This window comes from Physeter macrocephalus, chromosome 5 (assembly GCF_002837175.3).
Source record: "Physeter macrocephalus isolate SW-GA chromosome 5, ASM283717v5, whole genome shotgun sequence".
Lineage (NCBI taxonomy): Eukaryota > Metazoa > Chordata > Mammalia > Artiodactyla > Physeteridae > Physeter > Physeter macrocephalus.
The window spans coordinates 89,047,003-89,069,741 of NC_041218.1; the positions used below are offsets into that span (position 1 = coordinate 89,047,003).

A 22,739-nucleotide genomic window follows, 5' to 3' on the forward strand; every position below is an offset into this window, starting at 1 on the left:
TAGGCAGTGATATCTTAAGATTTCATTTTCTCCCTTATATTTTCAAAGTGTTTTTTTAAAAAAAGATTGATTCTTCACAGTTTTTGGAGGTAGGTGAAAATCATCCTCTTGTTGCACATGAGGACAGAGGCACACTGAGCTTAAGTGGCTTGTTTTAGGGCACACAGAAAATCCAAGGTGGAAGCAGGATTAAAATTCAGATTAAGTGGCTAACGTGCATATATATGTGAAAATAAATTACAGGGCACTACCTGGGTAGCATTTGGTGTAGGAAACCTATTTTGATTATTTTGTATGAATAAAGTTCATTTCACTGAGGCTGGATTGGGAAGACAGAACGGGCCTCTAATCAGCTCTCTCATTTAGGAAGGTTCAGAGCAATGGAGTGCATGTAGAGCCTGTCTAGGACTAAAACTCTGGGCAGTGGACTCCCAGAATCATTGTCTTTTTTTTAACCACTAATATTCCACACTGGCTTAATAAAAGTAGAATTGTGCTTAAGGATCGTGTAATATAAAAATGTAAGAGAATCATGTAAAACAGAAAATATTTATAAAGCTCACTGACATAGTGGGGTTTGAGCTAAGAAACCAGAAAAAAATGAGTATATATATATAGAGAGAGAAGATGGAATACGGGAAGAATAAAATTTAACTCAAAGTATATGGTCTATTAACATTTAAGATCTGCATTTATCTTTGTAAATTATTTCCTTGCAGCTATATTTGTGCTGAGCAGGTCTGACTTTTAGATTAAAAATAGAACATTTCACAAATCGTGTTCTCATAACCACACTTCCCCTTCCTCTGCCCAGCTCAGAGGGCTTTTGATTTGGGGATTGTAGATATGCCACAGAGTATATTATTCCTCTCTTTAAAAGAAATGGTAACATAGCCCAAACTCCTATGTTTTTATGTTTAAAAAAATAAATCTCTTAACATTAGGCATATAACCATGTGGGGAATCAGTGTCATCATTTGCTCTAACATGACTGTAAGAAATATGTTTCTATGTGCAGGCCTGTGAGAAAATCTAGGTAGGCAGACAGCCTTGACTTACCATGCAGAAGGCCCCTAAGAATAGAAGAACAGAAATGAGTTTTTAAAATCAGTTTTTCATAATCTCAAAACTCTACCACTAAAGTAGAATGCTTTAGTAAAAAAAAATTCCATTGCAATGTTTATGTCACTGAGACATGACTTCAAATCCACATTAGCCTTCATTATTTAAATGACCCACCTCTGAACTCTTCTCTGTTTATAAGAACTGGCAATCATATTAGTAAGCAGGTTACAACATAGAACACAAACCTGCAGACGTTGTTTCCAAATGTAAAAAATCGTAATATTCATGAATTTCTTAGTCTTTTTAGATTTATATCAGATGATGCCTTTTTCATTAAAAGCTCCTGTGCTCATATTTACTCAAAGTTGTCATCATCAGTATTAAGGTATCTTGACTCTCCATGCTTCAAGACAAAAAAATCTTCAGTCTTAAGTCCATATCTTTCTAGAGCCTCACTCAGTTTCACTGGAGGTTCTAAGTAATGCTGGCAAAGGGCAGAGAGAAACAAAAATGGAAAAAAATTAAGCATACATATATTTGGGGGGATATTTCAAACAAGAGTTCAAACTAAAATAACCAACATAGCCTATTTAAAGTAATGCTTTTCCTTTTCATTGAAGCATTAGCAAATGAGTCAATCACACTTTCTAATATAGGATCATTAAGCCAATAGACATGTCATATTTATCAGTCTGTTAACACCATGCATGTCAAATTTGGCCAACTTAGATTGAACATTATTAGACTGCATGAACTGTGATGACTATTTCCCTACATGAAATCCCAGTCTAAATGGAATCAATGCTAAAGAATTAAGTGTTACCAATATTTTGGGAGAACATAGAAACTTAGATTATAAGGAAGAGTATGTGTGTATAAGCAAACGTTAGAGAAAATATTTTTGGCTGAAGAAGGGTTGTCATCCCCAGACCCCAACCACATACTGATTCTGTAGTCTATGGATTGAAGAGGGGCCTGAGGAACAGAGATTTAACAGGTGGAGTTACCTTTTGTTTCCTCACCTTTTCGTAACTAAAAAAGTAAATAAATAAATAAAGACAGCGCACTGTTGAAGAATGTTTCAACAAACTCAAATGTTTACCAAACAAATTGAAACCACCTGAATATGTGTTATAGTTAAAGAAAGCAAAAGGTGTAAAAGAAATCATTTCACCAGTTATTTCTCTTTCGAGCTAAATCTTTACAGTGTATAGTAGCTATTTTTACAGCAAATAAAGGAAAAAAACAGGTATTACATAAAGGGTTTTTTCCCCAATTTCAATTAGAAAAGCTGTAAAATGTGAAAATTAAAGCAGAAATAAAAATCAAACAGTCTCTACTCTGATCACCAGTGGTAAGTCTGCTTCTACCCTCCATGCAGCAATGGCTGGTGAGCACCCAGAGAGCGGCCAGGTCAGTGAACTAAATAAAAACCCTTGCCTTCCTAGAGCTTTCATCCCAATCCAGAGACAGATAAGAAATGAATAAAGAAAACAGTATCTGAGTGGGTGACATGTTCTGGGGAGAACATAGTTGGTAAGTGTCGGGGGTGGAGGTTTACTTTTATTTTATTTATTTATTTATTTATTTATTTATTTTTGCGGTACACGGGCCTCTCACTGCTGTGGCCTCTCCCGTTGCGGAGCACAGGCTCCGGACGCGCAGGCTCAGCAGCCATGGCTCGCGGGCCCAGCCGCTCCGCCGCATGTGGGATCCTCCTGGACCGGGGCACGAACCCGCGTCCCCTGCATCGGCAGGCGGACTCTCAACCACTGCACCACCAGGGAAGCCCCTGGAGGTTTACTTTTAAATACAACCGTCTAAGAAGTCCTCTTGGAGATGGCAACCTTTGAACAAAGACCCGAGGGAGCAGATTGCACCAGGCCTTGTAGGCAGCTGTGAGGGCTGCGGCTTTGACTGGGAGTGTGATGGAAAGCTGCAGGTCCTTCCGGCACAGGAGTGTGTCACAATCTGATCTAAGGGGTAAAGGTCGCTGCCCTCTGCAGCGTTGAGAACAGACTGTAAGGGGCAGTGTGGCATCAGTGACGGGGGTAAGAGGTACTCAAAGTCTAAATACAATCTAAAGGATGAGCTGACTGTATGTGGGGAAAAGCTGGAGGGAGGATATGAGAGAAAGAGAGTAAACGGTTTGGCCTGAGGAACTGGAAGGAGGGTGTTGCCATTTACTGAGATTAAGAGAAATGATTTTTTTTTTTTTTTTTTTTTTTGTGGTATGCGAGCCTCCCTCTGTTGCGGCCTCTCCCGTTGCGGAGCACAGGCTCCGGACGCGCAGGCTCAGCGGCCATGGCCCACGGGCCCAGCCGCTCCGCGGCATGTGGGATCCTCCCAGACCGGGGCGCGAACCCGGTTCCCCTGCATCGGCAGGCAGACGCGCAACCACTGCGCCACCAGGGAAGCCCCAAGAGAAATGATTTTGAGGGAAGATCAGGAAGTTTGGTTTTAGACTGAAGTTTTGGGTACCTGATGGACATCCAAGTGGAGATGTCAAGTAGGCAGTTGGATATATAAACATGGATTGTAGGGGGAGAAACCTGGGCTAGAGAGGTACAGTGGATAGATGGTGTTTAAAGCCATAAGACTAATGAGATCCCCAAGGGAGTAACCAACTAGAGAAGAAATGGGGCCCCTGGACTGAGTCCTAAGGCACTCACTGCTGACGAGGAACTAGCAGCAGAGTAAGAAGGGCCAGCCAGTGATGTACTGAAAACCAGGCAAGTTTTCTGTGGCTTCAGATGTACAGATTGCTAACAGTTACTGGCCACACGTGGGTCTTTTCTCCCCACTTGCTCACTTCTGGGTTTATGGCTGTTTAGAGGGTCAGGGATGCCTTCCCACTGACTACGGAGTAACAGGTTAGCTATGCATTAGTTACCCGGTATTCCTAGAGATAGCTACTTACTAATGGGTTAGTTGACAACAGGAATCTACTTTTAGTCTTTTTTATGCATACAGGAGATTGCTAATATATCCCCCGTGAAATTTAACTGTAAATAATAGCCTAAGTCAAGAAGCTTCCCTTGCAAAATTGCTTTTAAGAGATTTCAAAATGATGAAATTCTTTCCCAATGAAAAGTAATTGTTCTGTTAAATTTTTTCCCCTGTGCTCTCTCTATAAGTCTTGTCCAACAATACACTTACACAATTGCCCTACACTAATATTGTCTTTCCTAAACTGTAACTTTAGTTATAAGCTATAATTTAGTATGGATTTTGTTATTGCAGTATCTTTCTGAGTTTCTTCATAGGTCAATTCTTGGCTGCTTCAACCATCTAGAAGGGAGCTCTAGAAGTAGGCAAGAAAGCCTCTGAGTGACTGATAGCTATCTCTTAGTGCAAGCACATTAATCCTGCAGGGAAGGTAAAAATGCCCAATAGCCATGGGACCAAACAATATGTATAAAGCATGGTAGTAGATTAGAGACATATATGCCATGGAATATTACTCAGCCATAAAAAGGAACAAAACTGAGTCATTTGTAGTGATGTGGATGGCCCTGGAGTCCATCATACAGAGTAAGTCACAAAGAAAAACAAATACCATGTGTTAACGCATATATATGGAATCTAGAAAAATGGTACTGATGAACCTAGTGGCGGGGCAGGACTAAAGACGCAGACGTAGAGAACGGACTTGTGGACACAGTGGGGGAAGGGAAGGGTGAGACGAATTGAGAGAGAAGCACTGACATATATACACTACCATGTGTAAAATAGACAGTGGGAAGCAGCCGCATAGCACAGGGAGATCAGCTCGGTGCTTTGTGACCACCTAGAGGGGTGGGATGGGGAGGAGATATAGGTATGCATATACCTGTGCAGCAGAAACTAACACAACATTGTAAAGCAGTTGTAATCCAATAAAGATGTGGGAAAAGAAAAAGAGTAAGTGGTGAAAGCAGAAGCTCCCAGCAGTGTGGACCCATTAAGGGCCAGGCAACCAGCCCCAGACAGCTCATACATTCCCTTTCAAAGGGGTCACTGTTTTATGATCTACTCCAACAGAAGAGACTCAAAATAAAGACCCTGGTCGTTTAAGAAGTTAACATATATCATGTAGTGCCTACAGTTTGTTTCTACCAAAAGTAGTCAGTTAAGTTTAAGTGCTTAAATACATCATTTAGGAAATTCACTCATCATTCCTTAGATAAATCAGATGTTGCTGTACGTACAATTTTCAAGCGTTGCCAAGTCAATGACATCCTTAAGCTGCTTATATTATAGTAAGCAGTTTTTACAACTATTTACATGCAAATAATTTAAAACTGTTTGCAAAGCATAGACTAAACATCCTCCCCCACAATTCCATGTACTTTGTAATTTATTTAGCAAACTCGTAGATCTCAGATGTATGCAACTAATGTCAAAAAGACTAAATGAGAGTGTATTTTATATTTCATTGAGAAATAAAGATGAAGTTTAGATTTAAAACAGGAGTAATTCTTGAAGGCTGAATAACACAATAACTCTTGAAGACTGAGGTTTTCTCTCAGGTTTCTCAGGTTTCTCTCTCTCTTCCCATCTCAGTAAAGAACATAGCCACCTTCCCAATTACTCAAGTTAAAAATCTAGGAGTCATCCTTGATTCTTCTCTTTGCAAGGTTTAATAAAATACTATTACTTCATCTAAGTTGCTGAAATACGTTATATATAGAACATAGACATACACATATCTAAACTTACCTATATACATATGATACACACACACGGAATAAGACACTGCCTCTAAATAATAGTGGTAAACCAATGGAAACCAGTATCAAACTTCCCCCTTCTCCAAATACACAGACACAGAAACACACACGCTCATCATATTCTCCTTCACCCTTCCCATGCCTGTGGACATTCATTTATTGATTCCATTCTGTCCCCCAACAGTGTGGCTCAGGGCCACAGCATTGCGGAATGGGAATTCTGATCGGGGGCGAGTCGGCAGGGGGAAGGCAGTGTATTAATTCTGGAATAAGATGCAACTAGGGAGAGGGCAGGCCAGAAATAGGACAGAGAGGGAGTGCTTAAAACAGCATGAAAGCACAGGGCTCCTGCAGAGAGGCCCTGGAATATGGAAGATGCCACACAGCGCAAAATAGAAGAAGCCAAGTTCAGTCATCTGTTTCTAAATTTTGCTTAGGGCAGGCCCTGGTTCGAGGAAAGGAGAGAATGCTTTTTGCTAAGCTTCTGTTTGATCCCACAACCCTGGCTAGTAGCAGAGTTCCAGGGTTCAGCTACCTTAAGGAAAAATGAGCTCTTCTGTACTAGTCTAGGACTACAACCACCATTTATCCCAATGCCTGGCACACAGCAGACACCAAGTCGGCGTTGACTGGATGAATAACATACTTCTGAAAACTTCCAAGCTGTCCAGCCTCACTTCGCCCACTGCCCTCCCTATCATCCACACTCTGGCTGAACCGATTCCTCACTATTCCCCATGCTTGCTGCCTCCAGCCCCACACTTTCCTCCCCTTGAAATGCCTTCCTCCTTGCCTTTTCACAGCCAAGTTCAAATGTCCACTCTTCCATGAAGCCCTCCCTGATCCCTCCAGTTAGTAACAGTCCCTGACTGAGACCACTTTATCTGTCCCACTTTACAACACTTTGGGTAATTATGTGCATGTCTTGTATCTTCTGCCAGAACAAAAGCCTCCCTTGAGAGGAATGACATGATGGTTCATTTTTCTTTTTTTAATTTTTTTTTTTTTTTTTTTCCGGTTAGCGGGCCTCTCACTCACCGTTGTGGCCTCTCCCGTTGCGGAGCACAGGCTGTGGCCCCTCCCGTTGCGGAGCACAGGCTCCGGACGCGCAGGCTCAGCGGCCATGGCTCACGGGCCCAGCCGCTCCGCGGCACTTGGGATCCTCCTGGACTGGGGCACGAACCCGCGTCCCCTGCATCGGCAGGCGGACCCTCAACCACTGCGCCACCAGGGAAGCCCTCATTTTTCTATTTACTAAGGCTACACACATTTTTGGTTATATAAACACATGCTTCATTAACTACAGAAATAAGCCAAAAGAACAACATGCAATGAGGATTTTTTTTTCCACTGTATATAAATATTATTTTACTAATTAATATGATTTACCACCCTAATTCACTTGATGACCATGCAGGTTCTGATTCTAGTTTGGTTTCTGAACACACTGCAGGGTACAGTGATCAATCCTATCATCGGTCAGACACGTAATGAGTTATTGGTACCACAGTCACACTCACCTCATTTGCTAAGGCAAAAGTTCCCCAGTGAATTGCCACAGATCTCTTTGTCTGCACATCAATGTGAATCTTTACAGCCTCTTCTGGGTCTACATGCTGGTATTTCATAAACCACCTGATAAAACACAGTAATTTATTAAATCTGGGCTTTTAAGTATACAATAAATTCTAATTACTGTTTCATGTAATCAACCTTTAACATTCTGCACAGGAATAAATCACAGTAGGCAAAACCATCTCCCTTCAGTCCACTTTTCTGCTGGAAAAAAATAAAAATCTTTCTTGTACAAACTGCTATACAGTAGTTAAGTCTCAAGCAAAAGTTCCCTTTGAATAGTAGAATTTTGTTTCACATGTATTTTTATCTTACTGATGATTTAGTCTGAAGATATCTTCTTATTACTTCAAAAAGCAGATATTTTGCAATCCTGGTATGAATGAAAGAAACGGAATAATGGGTAAAGAACTAGAAATCAAAACTCCAGTTGCAAATAACCTTGCTGAAACTATTTTCTAACGTGCTAAAGTGAAAAGGAAACAAAAATTAGTGTATAATTTGTAAGATCAGGAGCAAAAAAAACCCAGTTACTATTCAAGGATTTTATTTAAATACCATACAACTGATGAGTGAGGTGTTTGGTTTGGCAAGAAGAAAGGGTACACCAGGGGAACTAAATAGAGAGAGTTTAGCAATGTGAAAGGCTGCCTCATGCCTGGGAAGAGACTGCTCTGGAGGCAGGGGGCTGGGCGTGAATCCCAGCTCTACCGATTCTTGGGAATGCCTTTGGAGCTGTTTCAGTTTCTCCAGCTGCCACTTCCCGGTCTGTGAAGTGGAAGCTATGCCCACTTCACAAGGGTATTGGGAGGATTAAACAGGACAAAATTTATTCAAAGCATGAAGTACAGCAGCTACTTCAGAGAATTCTTCCAAAAGCGTAGGGAGTTGACAAAGCCAACACTTTCAGGAGAAAGAAATATTTCTGATACAAAAGTAAAATGTACTACATACAGGCAAATCCTTTGCTCTCCCAGCCAGCAGTTTATTTATTTATTTTTATAAATTTATTTTATTTATTTTTGGCTGTGTTGGGTCTTCGTTGCTGCACGCCGGCTTTCTCTAGTTGCATCGAGCAGGGGCTGCTCTTCGTTGCAGTGCGCGGGCTTCTCATTGTGGTGGCTTCTTGTTGCAGAGCACGGGCTCTAGGCACGTGGACTTCAGTAGTTGCAGCACGCAGGCTTCAGTAGTTGTGGCTCACGGGCTCTAGAGCACAGGCTCAGTAGTTGTGGTGCACGGGCTTAGTTGCTCCGCGGCATGTGGGATCTTCCTGGACCAGGGCTCGAACCCGTGTCCCCTGCATTGGCAGGCAGATCCTTAACCACTGTGCCACCAGGGAAGCCCCCCCAGCCAGCAGTTTAGAAGAGGAAAAACAACAGTGTCTTCACATTATTTATATCCTGGGTCTGCTACTGGCAATGAACACTGCAGTGAAGATTAAGGGATCTGGATTCAGCAGAGGAGCTGCTGCACTTTGTAGAACACGTCATGGAAAAGTTCATCCATCTGCACAGCACAAGGGTTGTTATTTACTGTTAGGAGTTGCCAGGCCTGATGGGAGCCCCAAAACAAAGCCACTGTGTTCTCAACAAGAGATTAGAGAAGCACTTGTTCTGCTTTATCTCCTGACACTTAAAATTCAGGGCAAGATGAAAACAGTTTTGGCTGTTTCTATTGATTTTTTACAAACTCCTACTTCAAATCAAAGGGATAGACGTATTCCTTTCTACCCTCATGTCGGAAATAAATTGAAAATGTTTACTCTGGTATACAAATTAAAATAAAAAGTTAAAATACTAACCGACTTGGATAGAATGCCCGATGACAGGAGATCCCAAAAGTAAGGGTGAAAACATTCTAAGCAGATTATTGAAAATTGTTTTGGGTGTGATCATCTTACATTTATAGACTATTCTGAAGTTTTGTTGATAACAACATTTCTAAAACTTTAGTACTGGGGCTTCCCTGGTGGTCCAGTGGTTAAGACTCCAGGCTTCCAATGCATGGGGCATGAGTTCGATCCCCGGTCAGGGAACTAAGATCCCACGTGCCGTGTGGCACGGCCAAAAAATAAATAAATAAAATAAAATAAAACTTTAGAACTGACTAGAGAACTGGAATACAGAGTAGAGGCTACTACAATTTAATTCTTTAGAGCAAATACTGTCCTCCCCATCTTAGTGACAAGACAGCTGCAGTGCAAGCAGCAAGGGGGAATCATGTGAGTGCATTTGTGTACTTCGGCTGTACACATTTTATCATCACCTGTATATGACAAGTCTGTATATTTCTACATATGAAAATTTTATTTCACAATTACAAGTAAGAAGTATTCTAATATACTAAGAACATATATTGAATGAGGATCAATACCATATAAAATTGATTTGTAAACAGGTTGACCAATGTTTTAAGAGGTTTCATTAGAATTCAGAATTAGAATTATGTGGAAAAGTGAAATTCAAGCACTATTATTGGCTTATAATAATTTTTTAGTAAGGTAAAAATACCTAGTCCCTTAAATGAAGAAACTAGAAAAAAGGGAGAAATAAGCATTAATATACTTAGCAGTGAAATGGTTTTGGTGAACTTAAAAAGTTAATGAAAAGTAAGTATAACAATCTGATGGAAACCAATGATCATCAGATTTGCTCAATTCATCTATGTATCAGTGTTCTGTTTGTAGGATCGCCTAAATAAAATGCCGTCCTACATACCATTCTGTATGAGTCTGTGCATGCACTTCAGAAAATAAAACATTTTTTAAATTAGCCCCTACTTTGTTACTTTTAGTGTTTATTTTCTCTTAACTTGTACGTATCAACTAGAGTTGACCGAAATCTAACTGAATTCTTGGAAATCACTTCTTTTTTCCTTAAATAGGCAGTATTAAGGAAAACACAGGCAGCGGATGGGTCTCCTGGGTCTCAAATGCTCGTGTGACCTTTATCTGCTCTGTGCTCTGAAGACAGGCAGTCCGTACAGAGAGGTTGCAGGGCAAGTGGTAAGTAGTGCAGCAATGTCTTTAGCAGACTAACCTCAGCGTAGCCTGCAGTAAGACCGTCACAAGGGACTGATGCTATAGGCCAAGCCCTTTTTCTCCACTAAACACAGGACAGGGCATGGGTGCATTCCACTCACGGAGAGTATCCTCCACATGAAAGAAAGACCAAGAGTCAGGTTTGAGTACTGGCTGATAGGTTTAACTTTAGTCGGAACAGTACACGAACTTCGGGCTAGGCAGAGTAATTCTTTAAACCGTCGTCCTTTTTTCTTGGTAATATAATTTCAGTAACTACAATAATTATTTAACTGATATGACTGTAATTAAAGTATTTTAAAATTCAAAGAAAAATTTTAACTGACTCTGGCCCACCAACCCCCCACCCAATGTATAACAAAGTCCACCATTAAAACCACAGATTACTTGGAGTCCAGTTAATTTATCATGTAGCAGGAATGCTTTCTTTAGACATCTACATACCTTGGTTCATACGCTCCAATGGGAATAGCTGCAAGGTCAAAAGGTCCAAATCTTTTTCCTATCTCTTCAAAAGCAGAGCAATAACCAGTGTCTCCTGCGAAAAAAAATCGGTTCCAAGGCCCCAAGACAGACCAGCTGCCCCAGAGAACCCTGTTGTCATCCGTCAGAGTCCTCTTACACCAGTGCTGGGAAGGTGTGAACACAAACGTCACCTTGTCGTGTCCGGGGACGCAGTTCTCCTCCCACCAGTCCAGCTCGATCACGTTCTCACAGCCACATTTCTGCATCCAGTCCAGGAGCCCCAAAGGCACAAACCACCTCAGCTCGTTACCAAATCGCTCGTTCAGAGCAGTGACGGAACTGTAGTCCAGGTGGTCGTAGTGGTTGTGGCTGATGAGGACCGCGTCTATCTGGGGCAGCTCACCGATGGTGCAAGGGGGACGACGGAACCTCTTGGGACCCACGCGCTGCGACGGGGAGGCCCGAGCACTGAAGACGGGATCCGTGAGCAAGATGAGCTCATCCATTTCCACCATCACTGTCGCGTGTCCCAGCCACGTGACTCTTAAGCCAGCTTCCCTCACTCCAGCTTCTTCAGGGTCATCGATAAAATACGGCTTAAGCACTGGGAGTTCTTTATCAAGCTCCTACATATATAAAGAAAGAAAGAAAAGCAGCTATTAAAAAAAAAAAGGTATTATGTGTCATCATAAATACATTTTTGACCTAAATTATAGAGAGAAGGGTTATTTGGGGAGAACTGAAGTCATTCGATAAATTTGTTATTTTTGCTTTTCTCTTGAAAGTGCATACTTCTTTCTGAATCTGACTCAATAATCACTATATAGTGATGGAAGATGTTACTCCCAAACGCAACCAACAAAGGGAAAATTAAACTTAAAACTTTGAGTACTGCTGAGTTTATGAAATATTTTTTAAAGGCTCTCTTCTGTAAGTGCCAGAAGTAGACCAACCGAGATGCAGTCGCTTTGCTACTGCTGTTTACTCAGCTGGTGCATTCGCTACTGAAAACTGCCTCGGGAGGTCAGCCCCTAGAAATAGTAAAGAAAACTTTTGACCACATATGTGTAGATCGTGGATCTCACATGAACCTGACTTCCTGAGTACACAGAATTCAGAGCAGAGTACTGTGATGCCTGCTGGGAAAGTCACGGGCATAGATGGTTCTCCTCATCGCTTACCTTTGAGGTTTTCTACCACTGATCAAACCAAAGCGGCACATGGTCCCTGCCCATGAGAAGATGATCGCTTTTGGGGGCAAACAGGTGTGAAACAATAACTACAACATAATGTGTTCAGTATTATTCCTTTGTTTATTCTTCATTTTATCCTTGGATTAAGCTGGACCAACAAGAAGCTGTGTTCTAGGGTCACAGTCCTGGCTTTTATAAAACTTACATAAACTGTGCTTTGGTGTTATGCCATACAGCTGCATGGAGGTCTCTTCCTTGTGAAACTTGCCGAGCATGTACCGTGGGGCTGGCTGTCTTGATGACTGGGTACCGGCCCACACCGACCCCACCTTCCCACACACCCCAGAAACACTGCTCTCGATCCCCTGTAACAGGAAAAGCTCTTCTGCTCCAGAGCAATTGGCTTTATTCCTTTGACTACCATTGGGAAAACTGACAATCCTGCTTTGACTTTTGCTTTGACAGGAAGTTCAGAGTAAAAGCTGAAGACTCCTCCAGCCCATATGCAGAAGGGAACAGGGCAGGGCACATCGCAGGGAACAATGGAACAGATTTCTATGCTAACCTCTTTCTTGGCTTTATTTTTCACCCTAATTGTCCATTTGCTCTTGTATGTTTATCCATCTGGTTTTTTACTGCTACATGTCTTTTTATAAGTTGCTGCAAATCAGTTTTGAAAAAGGCATGGTATTGAATAATTAAATAAAATACAAGGCATGCTGTAGCCCAATAAGAAGGAATGAAGAGCCCAGCTGTGGAAGGCATTACAGACACAGTAACTTGTGTGAGTTCCTGAAGAATGGTGAGAAGTTCCTGATGCAGAGGAAAGGGGGAAGGCCATTTCAGGTGGAGAAAATGCCCAAGCAAAGGCACAGAGCCAAGTAGGAAGGTGGCATTTGGGGGCAGAAGACAAACTGAAATCTATAAAGGATGAGAACCCAGTAAAAGCCTTGAATCCCACGCTTCACCCAGAGACAGTGAGGAAGCATCAATAAGAAAAGGAAAAAAAAAAAGACATGACCCAATTCATGTTTAGAGAAACCACTTTTCAAGTTTAAATGACGACCTGGGGTGTGTCACAATAGCTGCCAGGAGAGACAAAGAGCTGGACAAAGGAGATAGCAAAGGGCAGAGAGAGAGGGCAGATGGGGGAGATGCGGGTGAAGGGAAACTGAGAGGTCACGGAGCTGGTCCAAACAGGAAATGGGCCCAGAAGGGGCAGAGCAGGAGCTGCAGAGGTGGAGAATGACAAGATAGCTTTTAGCCAGCCTAAGCCTTAGTTTCCTCATCTGAAAAATGGCTATAATAATTGCACCTACATGTCATTACTGGGGGCTGAATTAGGAGAGGCTGGCACACAGTAAGCCCTCTGCAAGTATTGCAAAAGAAGCACGCCCCAACCCCGACAAGCAATCAGGTACCACCCCTATCAATCCCTTACATATTTACTTCTTTCCTTACTCATAGTTAAGAGTTAAAGATTCGAGTTAAGAGCCTAAGTAACATCTAGGCATGTTCAAGTCCTCCTGATGGCTCAGCCATCTTCCTGTCAACTCATTCCACACACTAGAGCCACCTCCAACACTTTTCTTATGGCATAACTCTCTCCCCTGCTGAAAAATCGTCACTGCTCCTGTACTGCTTGACCAAGCACGTCTCACCTCCTTAGCCCCGTGGTAAGCCGGTCCTGTCGGTGGACTGCCCCTCCCCCTTTCCAGCTGTTTCTCTCAGTTCCCGCACACGCTCTGTGTTGCCCCCAACACTGCGACTGCTCCTCGCTCCCAGCCTGAGCTTGGGGGCCCGGCACGACACTGACCCTTTCTTCTCTCTCTCAGCCCTTCGAGACCTTAATCAAATCGCACGCCCTTCACGGAGCCATCCCTGAGTCTCCACAGCCGGCAGTGCCCACTCTCCCCTCCACGCCCATGCCACGCGTTTGCACACCGTCTCTGGATGTTCTGCTCTTTACCCTGGTTAACTGTACACAGGATGTAGCCCATGTCTTATTCAACTTGGAATCATTCACAGTGCCTGGTTCAATGACTAATACACAGCATGCATGACAAAATTTGTTGAATGGATGAGTGAATGAATTTTTCAACTCAGTTCTCAAAGCTGGTAGTTAGGGTTGGTGAACAAATGCCATACGGTGTGCTTATCAAGAATTATGGAAGAAAGGAGAGGGAATGAGTATCAATTGAGTCCGTAGCATGTGTTAGGCTTCATACGAGGCACGTGATGATGATGACGATGATGCAGCATTATCTAATGTATCAAGTACTTTCGTATAACACATGTATGGAGGGCTTACCATGTGCTAGAAACTGTGCTAACTGCTTCATAAAATTTTTTTCATTTAACACCACAATGCTGGAGGTAGGTGTTATTAACTCTCTCCATTTTACAGACAAAAAAGGAGAAGTTACAGCACTCACACGAGGGCATGCCACCTGCCTCCACATATTCTGCCTCATGCCACTATACTTACTCCCAAGTATTCTCTCATTTAATACATATTTTTTAAAAACACAAGAACAGGCATACCTTGTTTTATTGTGCTTCACAGATCCTGTGGTGTTTTTTGTTTTGTTTGTTTTTTTACAAATTGAAGGTTTGTGGCAACCCTGCATTGTCAGATGATGTTTAGCATTTTTTAGCAATAAAGTATTTTTAATTAACTAGTATATGCAAACATAACTTTCGTATGCACTGAGAAACCAAAAACTTGGTGTGACTGGCTTTCTTGCAGTGTTCTGGAACTGAACCCGCAATATCTCCAGGGTGAGTCCATAACAGCCTGGGAATCAGGTGGGGCAGAATCAGAGGTGGATTACCGTGGACACAAGGACACTTTCAGAGATGACGGATATGTTCATTTTCTTGATCATGGTGATGACTTTGCAGGTTTATACAGATATCCAAACTCACCAGATTTTACTTTTTGAATATGTGGAGCTTCTATTATGTTAATAAAACTATAAAAAAAATTTAAGTAGCATCATGTTTAAACAGAGCATCAAAACATCTGAAACAAAACTCCCTGAAAATTGCTGCATTTTCTTTTTGCTCTAAGTTTAAAAGTCATTTTAAAGTTTAATATCTGGCATTATCCACTGACGACTGAGAGGAAACAAAACCTTGAGCACCTCTGGCAGCCTCAACTTGTTCTCCAAATGCAGTACTAACAGGTAAAGTGTGGAAAGAAGCCCATCACAAAGGATCATACACTGTGCGGTCCTATTAATATGAAGGTTCCAGAATAGGCAAATCCACAGAGACAGAAAATAGGTTAGTGATTTCCAGGGGCTGGAGAACTGGGGGGTGATGACTAAGGACACAGAGGGTTTCTTTTTGGGATAATAAAAATGTATTAGATTGTAGTGATGGTTGCACAACTCTGAATGTACTGAAAAACTGCCAAATCGTACACTTTAACCAGGTCAATTGTATGATACGGGAATTATATGTCAACAAAGCTGTTTTTTAAAAAAGGTAAACGTCTGACAAGAGATCTGAATTAAGCAGTCACACTTTTCTTCAAGGTCCTTTCCTCATGCTATATTGTTTCTAAGCCCATCCATCGCAAAAGAGTAGCTTATTTTAAATAATTTGATCTCTAACACTACTGGCCCATGAAACTCAAAGAAATAGTGTCTACAATTGAGATTCCAAAAAGAAAAAAATAGTTTTTTACTTTTTATCCTAATCAGAGTTTGAAAAAGTATGTAGAATGGGGAAATTCTTGTTTATTTAAAGAAATCAAGCACCCACTTGGCATTTTTCTTTACTAGATCAAGATTTTTCTTGGCTGGTCCTCCTTTTTTAAAGCTACAAATGGGAAAATCCCTAAGCCTGTTATTAACCTGTACACTAGTTAATGTTTCACTTTTCTTGGGGAAAGGGAAAAATCCCAACATTTATTCAACCACTACTCTGCCAGATGCTTTAAGAACATTGTCATCTAACTCTGTGAAGCAGATGTTACTGCCATTTCACAGAAAACCAGACCAAGGCAGAGGGTCCACTAAGACACTTGCCAAGGTCATACAACAAGTAAGTGTCCAATCAGGAGTGGAATCAAGGTCTTCTGACTCTCAAGACCCTCTCTCTTCATTACCATAACTCTTTCCATGTCATAGATAATGTTAACTTCAAAACAATGAAACCCACATTCTTGTTAATATACTTATGAAGTGTATGTGTTTGTGTACATGAATGAGACAGAAAGATTTGACAAAAATCTGTTCAAACCATATTTTCTAAAAAAAAAAATCACTTTTAAAGAGGACTTGAGCTAATCCTTTTCTTCAAACTGAAAGTATCTTTGTACTGTTTTAGGAAACTTTAATATCTATACTTTGCCACTCATATTTAAGATTTAAATAAAAAATATTTCTCTTTTTCATATTTATTTTGACGATGTATGTGAACACTGAATAGAGATTGATTTTACCAAAAAACCACCAATTCAATTAAATATGAATGCTAATGTTTTATATTTTTGCCATACTATCTGTATTAGGAGTACAAGATCCATCAAAATGGCTTAATATTTTTAAACTCCTCCTTGATTATAAAAAAAAATGGGCTTTATAAAATATTTGGAAAATATAACATAAAGATAAGAAGAGTAGCCATCCATTATATCCGTGTGCAGAGATTATAACCACTGTTAAACATTATGCTATTTTTATGCACAGTTCTATTTTTATGCATGGTTAAGATCATAGGATATTCATATTTTCTACTCTTTTTTAAAATTTCATATTATGACATTTTCACCCATCACATAAAAAAGTGAAACACATACTGATTTAAAAATGAAACAAATTCTTGAGGAAACCTGTCAGAAAGCAAAACAAAAAAATAAAAAGAAATGAAATACAGGGGAAATAAAGTTACAGAGGGTTGATCTAGGAGAGCCAAAATATAATCAGTAGTTGTTTTACAATGAAAAGATGGAGGGAAGGAAATTTTCAAGGAAATAGACCAGAAAATTTCCTAGAACTGAAGGCAACAGATTTTTACATCTAAAGGGCTCACCAGGCATCGAGCATGATAAATAAAGAACCACACGTCATGGTGAAACTTCAGAACATTGGTGCCAAATAGATGATCCTCAGAGTTTGCACAGAGGAAATCAAGGTCCCACACAAAGGATCAAGAATGGCACTGAACTTCTCTAAAGCAATACTAAAAAGAAGGTCACGGAGGTAATGCTTTCATATTCTGAGAGAAAACTGTTTCCAAACTAAAATTCCATTACCCACACTATCAATCAATAATGAGAATAAACTCAGCCATAAAAAAGAACAAAATAATGCCATGTGCAGCATCATGGATGCAACCAGAGATTATCATACTAAGTGAAGTAAGTCAGAAAGAGAAAGACAAATACCATATGATATCCCTTATGTGTGGAATCTAAAATATGGCACAAATGAACCTATCTACAAAACAGAAACAGACTCACATACATACAGAACAGACCTGTGGTTACCAAAGGGTGGGGGGTAGGGGAGCGAAGGACTGGGAGTTTGGGATTAGCAGATGTAAACTATTATATATAGGATGGATAAACAACAAGGTCCTACTGTAGAGCACAGGGAACTATATTCAGTATCATGTGATAAACCATAATGGAAAATAATATAAAAAAAGAATGTCTCTATGTGTATAACTGAGTCACTGCTGTACAGCAGAGATTGGCACAGCATTGTAAACCAACTATACTTCAATTTAAAACAAAGAGTGAGAATAAAGACATTTTAGACAAGCAAGGTCTCAAAAAACTGATGTCCCGTGTACCCCCTCTCAGGAAGCTCATTAAGAGTGTGCTCCACCAAAAGGAGAAAATATCCAAGATGGGGAACAGGTGGGACGCAGGAAACAGGGCCACAGTGAGGAGGGAAAGGGGCCCAGGAGGACGGTGAGGGAGAGCCCGGAAGGAAGCTACAGAGAGCCTGGAGGGCATCAGCCCAGATTAGAGCCTGGTGCTGAAAACCTCCTGAAGGTCTCCCCCTGGGGAAAATGGCCCTGAGAAGCCATGGGAAGAAGGGAAATGATTAGTCATAAATACATAGAAAGTTCAACAGATGAAAAAAGAGGGATCATTAACCTCAGAGGGAAAAGTATGTAAGACAGGAGACATGGCCATACTACATTACTTGGTTCATCAGTGAAAAATACTGCCATAGTCACAATAATGTAAATAGTAAGGGGAAAGCTCAAGTAGAAGCACGGGAGAGATGGGGAAAGGTACAGAGTGGGTTACATCTGATAGTAATGTGAAGGACCACAGAAAAACAAACACTGCGTGATTCCACATATCTGAGGTATCTAAAACAGTTAAACTCATAGAATCAAAGAGTGGAATGGTGGTTGCCAGGGGCTGGAGGGGAGAGGAACGTGGGGAGTTACTATCAGTGGGCACACTGCTTCAGTTAAGCAAGATGGGGAAGCTCCAGGGATCTGCTGTACAACATGGTCCCTGCAGGCAACAATAATGCATTGTACACTGACAAATTTAAGAGGGTAGATCTCATGTTAAGTGTTCATACCACAATAAAAAGAAAAGAAATATGAAGACAAACTCCAAAGGAAATAAAGGGGCATGGGTGGCAGAGGCTGGTTAGGGGACTGGTATTTGTCTTATAAGCCTGTCGGTACTATGATTTTTTTAAAAAAAACCTGTATACATGCATTTTTTTTCCCTCGATAAAAATAAGCAACCTGCTGGCCTACTACAGTACAAATATAAAATAATTGGTACGTATCATTTTTTCAAAGGGCATCCTATTCTTCAATAACATACATCCAAAGAATGCATGAGATTTTCAAAGTACTTTCATGTGCCACGTGAATCTCAAAACAATCCTCGTCACCAAAACTCTTATCCTAACTTCCTAGATCCCTCCCCCCCACCCCCCCAAAAAAGAGTTCCTTGAGGGACTGTGACAGAAATAAGGGCACACACGGACAGAATTCCTGAGCCTGAGCCTGGTTCCCAGACTCCAGGTGTCCCACTTTTTCTACCAGGCCATGCTGTGCAGCCTCAGTCCCATGTCTCTCTCCTACTCCAATATGACTGTCCTTCTCACTTCTACAGCAGTAACTGATAAGGACGGCCTCCTTCCACTAATGAAACTCGGAGGTGCCTGCCTCCCTCCCCTTTTACGTTCTCCAACTTCCTTTCTCCTCACTAGTGGAGACTATCATCAACACTAACAATCAGAGAAGGTCACTGAACCACTGCAAGAGCACAAAGCACATGAACAACTTGAAGCCTGTGAGCAGGCCCACTGCTCCAATGACCCAGAAAAGGCAAATATCAGGAACGAAGTACTGTTTTCTAACCAGGCAATGCAATTGTGTAGCTCTGCTAATAACCCATTTTCACTTTGTTTAGAGCTGTTCTATTAGTTATTTTATACTTTAATCACATGTTTTTTCCAGAACACTTTCATATTCATAACATACTATAATGAAGTAAATTCCATTATATATAGTCATCATAACCCTACCTATATCATATTATCCTCTTCTTCCAAAACAATAATTTGAAGATCTGTATTATTAAGCTCTAGCATCCCAATATCTAATTAAAATAATTTCGAGAAATCTGATTAAATTCTGAACTGGCCCAACGATCTGAAGTATTCTTTACATAGTCTTTAATTTTTTTTTAATGAATAACTCTATCACACTTAGCAGTTCATAAAAATTAATAATCTGGGCAACTTGAAGGGATAAAGTATGGACTTTTAGTTATCTATGAAAATAACAGAAGTCAACATGCATTTAATCTAGTTCTAGGCTTTTACTGGAAACAAGGGGATACAAGATGTAGGTAAATGATAAGAAAGAAAATAAAAATTGGATTAAGACAAATGAGTCTTCTCTCTTACATGACGCCACATCTGTTTAAATGAGTTCATATGGAGCCTTCTTTTTGACATTTTCTAAAAATAAACCGCCTTAAAAAAAAAAAGCTTACACTTCATTAAAGAATGCAGTTCTCACCCTTTTCTGCTTTATTATTCCTCAAAGCACTAATCATCTTCCTTTTCTGCCTTATTGTTCCTCAAAGCACTAATCATCTTTCAATATTCCACATCATTTCCTTGACTATTGTCTTCCAATAAACCTGACTTCCAAGGAGGCCAGGTTTCCTTTCTGCCTTGTTCATGGCTGTATCTCTTGCACCTACAACAGTGGAGTTTAAGAACCACTCATAAGCCACAATCACCCTGATACCAAAACCAGAAAAAGATACCACGAAATAGAAAATTACAGGCCAATATCACTGAAAAACATAGTTGCAAAAATCCCCAAAAAAATACTATCAAACTGAATCTAACAATCCGTTAAAAACATCACTCAATATGATCAAGTGGTATTTATCCCAGGGATGCAAGGATCTTCAGTATCTGGAAATCAATCACTGTGATACACCACATAAACAAAACTGAAGAATAAAAACCATATGATCATCTGAATAGATTCAGGAAACGTTTGACAAAATTGAACACCCATTTATGATAAAAGCTCTCCAGAAAGTGGTCATAGAGGGAACCTACCTAAACATAATAAAGGCCATATATGACAAACGCACAGCTAACAGCATTCTCAACAGTAAAAGCTGAAAGCATTTCTCCTAAGATCAGGAAAAAGACAAGGATGTCCACTCTTGCCACTTTTATTCAACATAGTTTTGGAAGTCCTAACAACGGCAATCAGAAAAGAAAAAGAAATAAAAGGTATCCAAACTGGTAAAGAAGAAGTACAACTGCCAATGTTTGCAGATGACATGATATCATACATAGAAAATCCTAAAGATGCTACCAGAAAACTACTAGAGCTCATCTATGAATTCAGTAAACTTCAGGATACAAAATTAATACACAGAAATTTCTTGCATTACTAACACTAAAAATGAAAGATCAGAAAGACAAATTAAAGAAACGATCACATTTACCATCGCATCAAAAAGAATAAACTACCTAGGAATAAATCAACCTAAGGAGGCTAAAGACCTGTACTCTAAAAACTATAACACGTTGATGAAAGAAATCGAAAATGACACACAAACAGATGGAAAAATATACCATGTTATTGGATTAGCACCATCAGTAGTGTCAAAATCACTATAATACCCAAGGCAATCTACAGATTCAATGCAATCGCAATCAAATTGCCAATGGCATTTTTCACAGAACTTGAACAAAAAATTTTTTTAATTTGTATGGAAACAAAAAAGACCAAGAATACAAAAACCAATCCTTAGAAAGAAAAACGGAGGTGGATGAATCAGACTCCCTGACTTCAGACTATACTACAAAGCTACAGTCATCAAAAAAGTATGGTACTAGCACAAAAACAGAAACAGAAATAAATAGAAGAGAAAAACCAGAAGTGAACTCAAGCACCAATTAATCTACCAAAGGAGGCAAGACTATACAATGGACAAAAGACAGCCACTTCAATAAGTGGTGCTGGGAAAACTGGAAAACTGCATGTAAAACAGTAAAACAAGAACATTCTTTAACACCATACATAAAAAAGAACTCAAAATAGATTAAAGACCTAAATGTAAGAACAGGCACTATAAAACTCTTAGACAAAAACATAGGCAGAATTGTTTGACAAAAATCAGAGCAGTATCTTTCTGGATCCACCTCCGAGAGTAATGAAAATAAACACAAAATAAAAAGGGGGATATAATAAAAGTTAAAAGCTTTTGCACAGCAAAGCAAATCATGAACAAAAAGACAATCCACAGAATGGAAGAAAATATTTGCAAATGAAGTATGAACAAAGGATTAATCTCCAAAATATACAAAGAGCTCATGAAGCTCTAAATCAAACAAATAAACAACCCAATCAAAAACAGGGGAAGAATGGGCTTCCCTGGTGGCGCAGTGGTTGAGAGTCCGCCTGCCGATGCAGGGGACGTGGGTTCGTGCCCCGGTCCGGGAAGATCCCACATGCCGCAGAGTGGCGGGGACCGTGAGCCATGGCCGCTGAGCCTGCGCGTCCGGAGCCTGTGCTCTGCAACGGGAGAGGCCGCAACAGTGAGAGGCCCGCGTACTGAAAAAAAAAAAAAAAAAAAAAAAAAAAAACAGAGGAAGAAGATCTAAATTTGACAGTCTCCAAAGAACACATAGAGATGAACAAAAATCACATGAAAAGATGCTAAAATCCCTAATTATTACAGACATGAAAATCAAAACTACAATGAGGTATCACATACCACCAGGCAAAATGACCATCATCCAAGGTCAATAAGCAATACATGCTGAAGAGAGCGTGGAGAAAAGGAAATCCTCCTAGGCTGTTGATGCAAATGTAACCCAGTAACGGCCACTATGGAGAACAATATAGAGGTTCCATAAAATATTAAATTTGAGGGACCACATGATCCAGCAACCCCACTACTAGGTGTATATCTGGAAAAAACATATTTGAAAAGACACATACACTCCAAAATTCACTGCACCACTATTTAAGATAGCAACGACGGGCTTCCCTGGTGGCGCAGTGGTTGCGCGTCCGCCTGCCGATGCAGGGGAATTGGGTTCGCGCCCCGGTCTGGGAGGATCCCACATGCCGCGGAGCGGCTGGGCCCGTGAGCCATGGCCGCTGGGCCTGCGCGTCCGGAGCCTGTGCTCCGCAACGGGAGAGACCACA

The 22,739-nt window shown here is 40.6% G+C and overlaps 1 protein-coding gene across 6 annotated transcripts in view; it reads right to left on the minus strand.

The window, feature by feature from the left end:
* Window positions 1-654: 654 nt before the first annotated feature.
* NAPEPLD (N-acyl phosphatidylethanolamine phospholipase D) overlaps window positions 655-22,739 on the minus strand; it is a 110,683-nt gene continuing 88,598 nt past the window's right edge. For all 6 annotated transcript variants that reach the window (XM_055085061.1, XM_007129461.4, XM_024115946.3 and 3 more), the window contains exons 3-5: window positions 10,837-11,483; window positions 7,298-7,412; window positions 655-1,549 (exon numbers count right to left, since the gene is read on the minus strand). In XM_055085061.1, coding sequence (XP_054941036.1) covers window positions 1,421-1,549; window positions 7,298-7,412; window positions 10,837-11,483 — 891 coding nt within the window. In that variant the 3' untranslated portion in view covers window positions 655-1,420. The remainder of the gene's footprint in view (window positions 1,550-7,297; window positions 7,413-10,836; window positions 11,484-22,739) is intronic.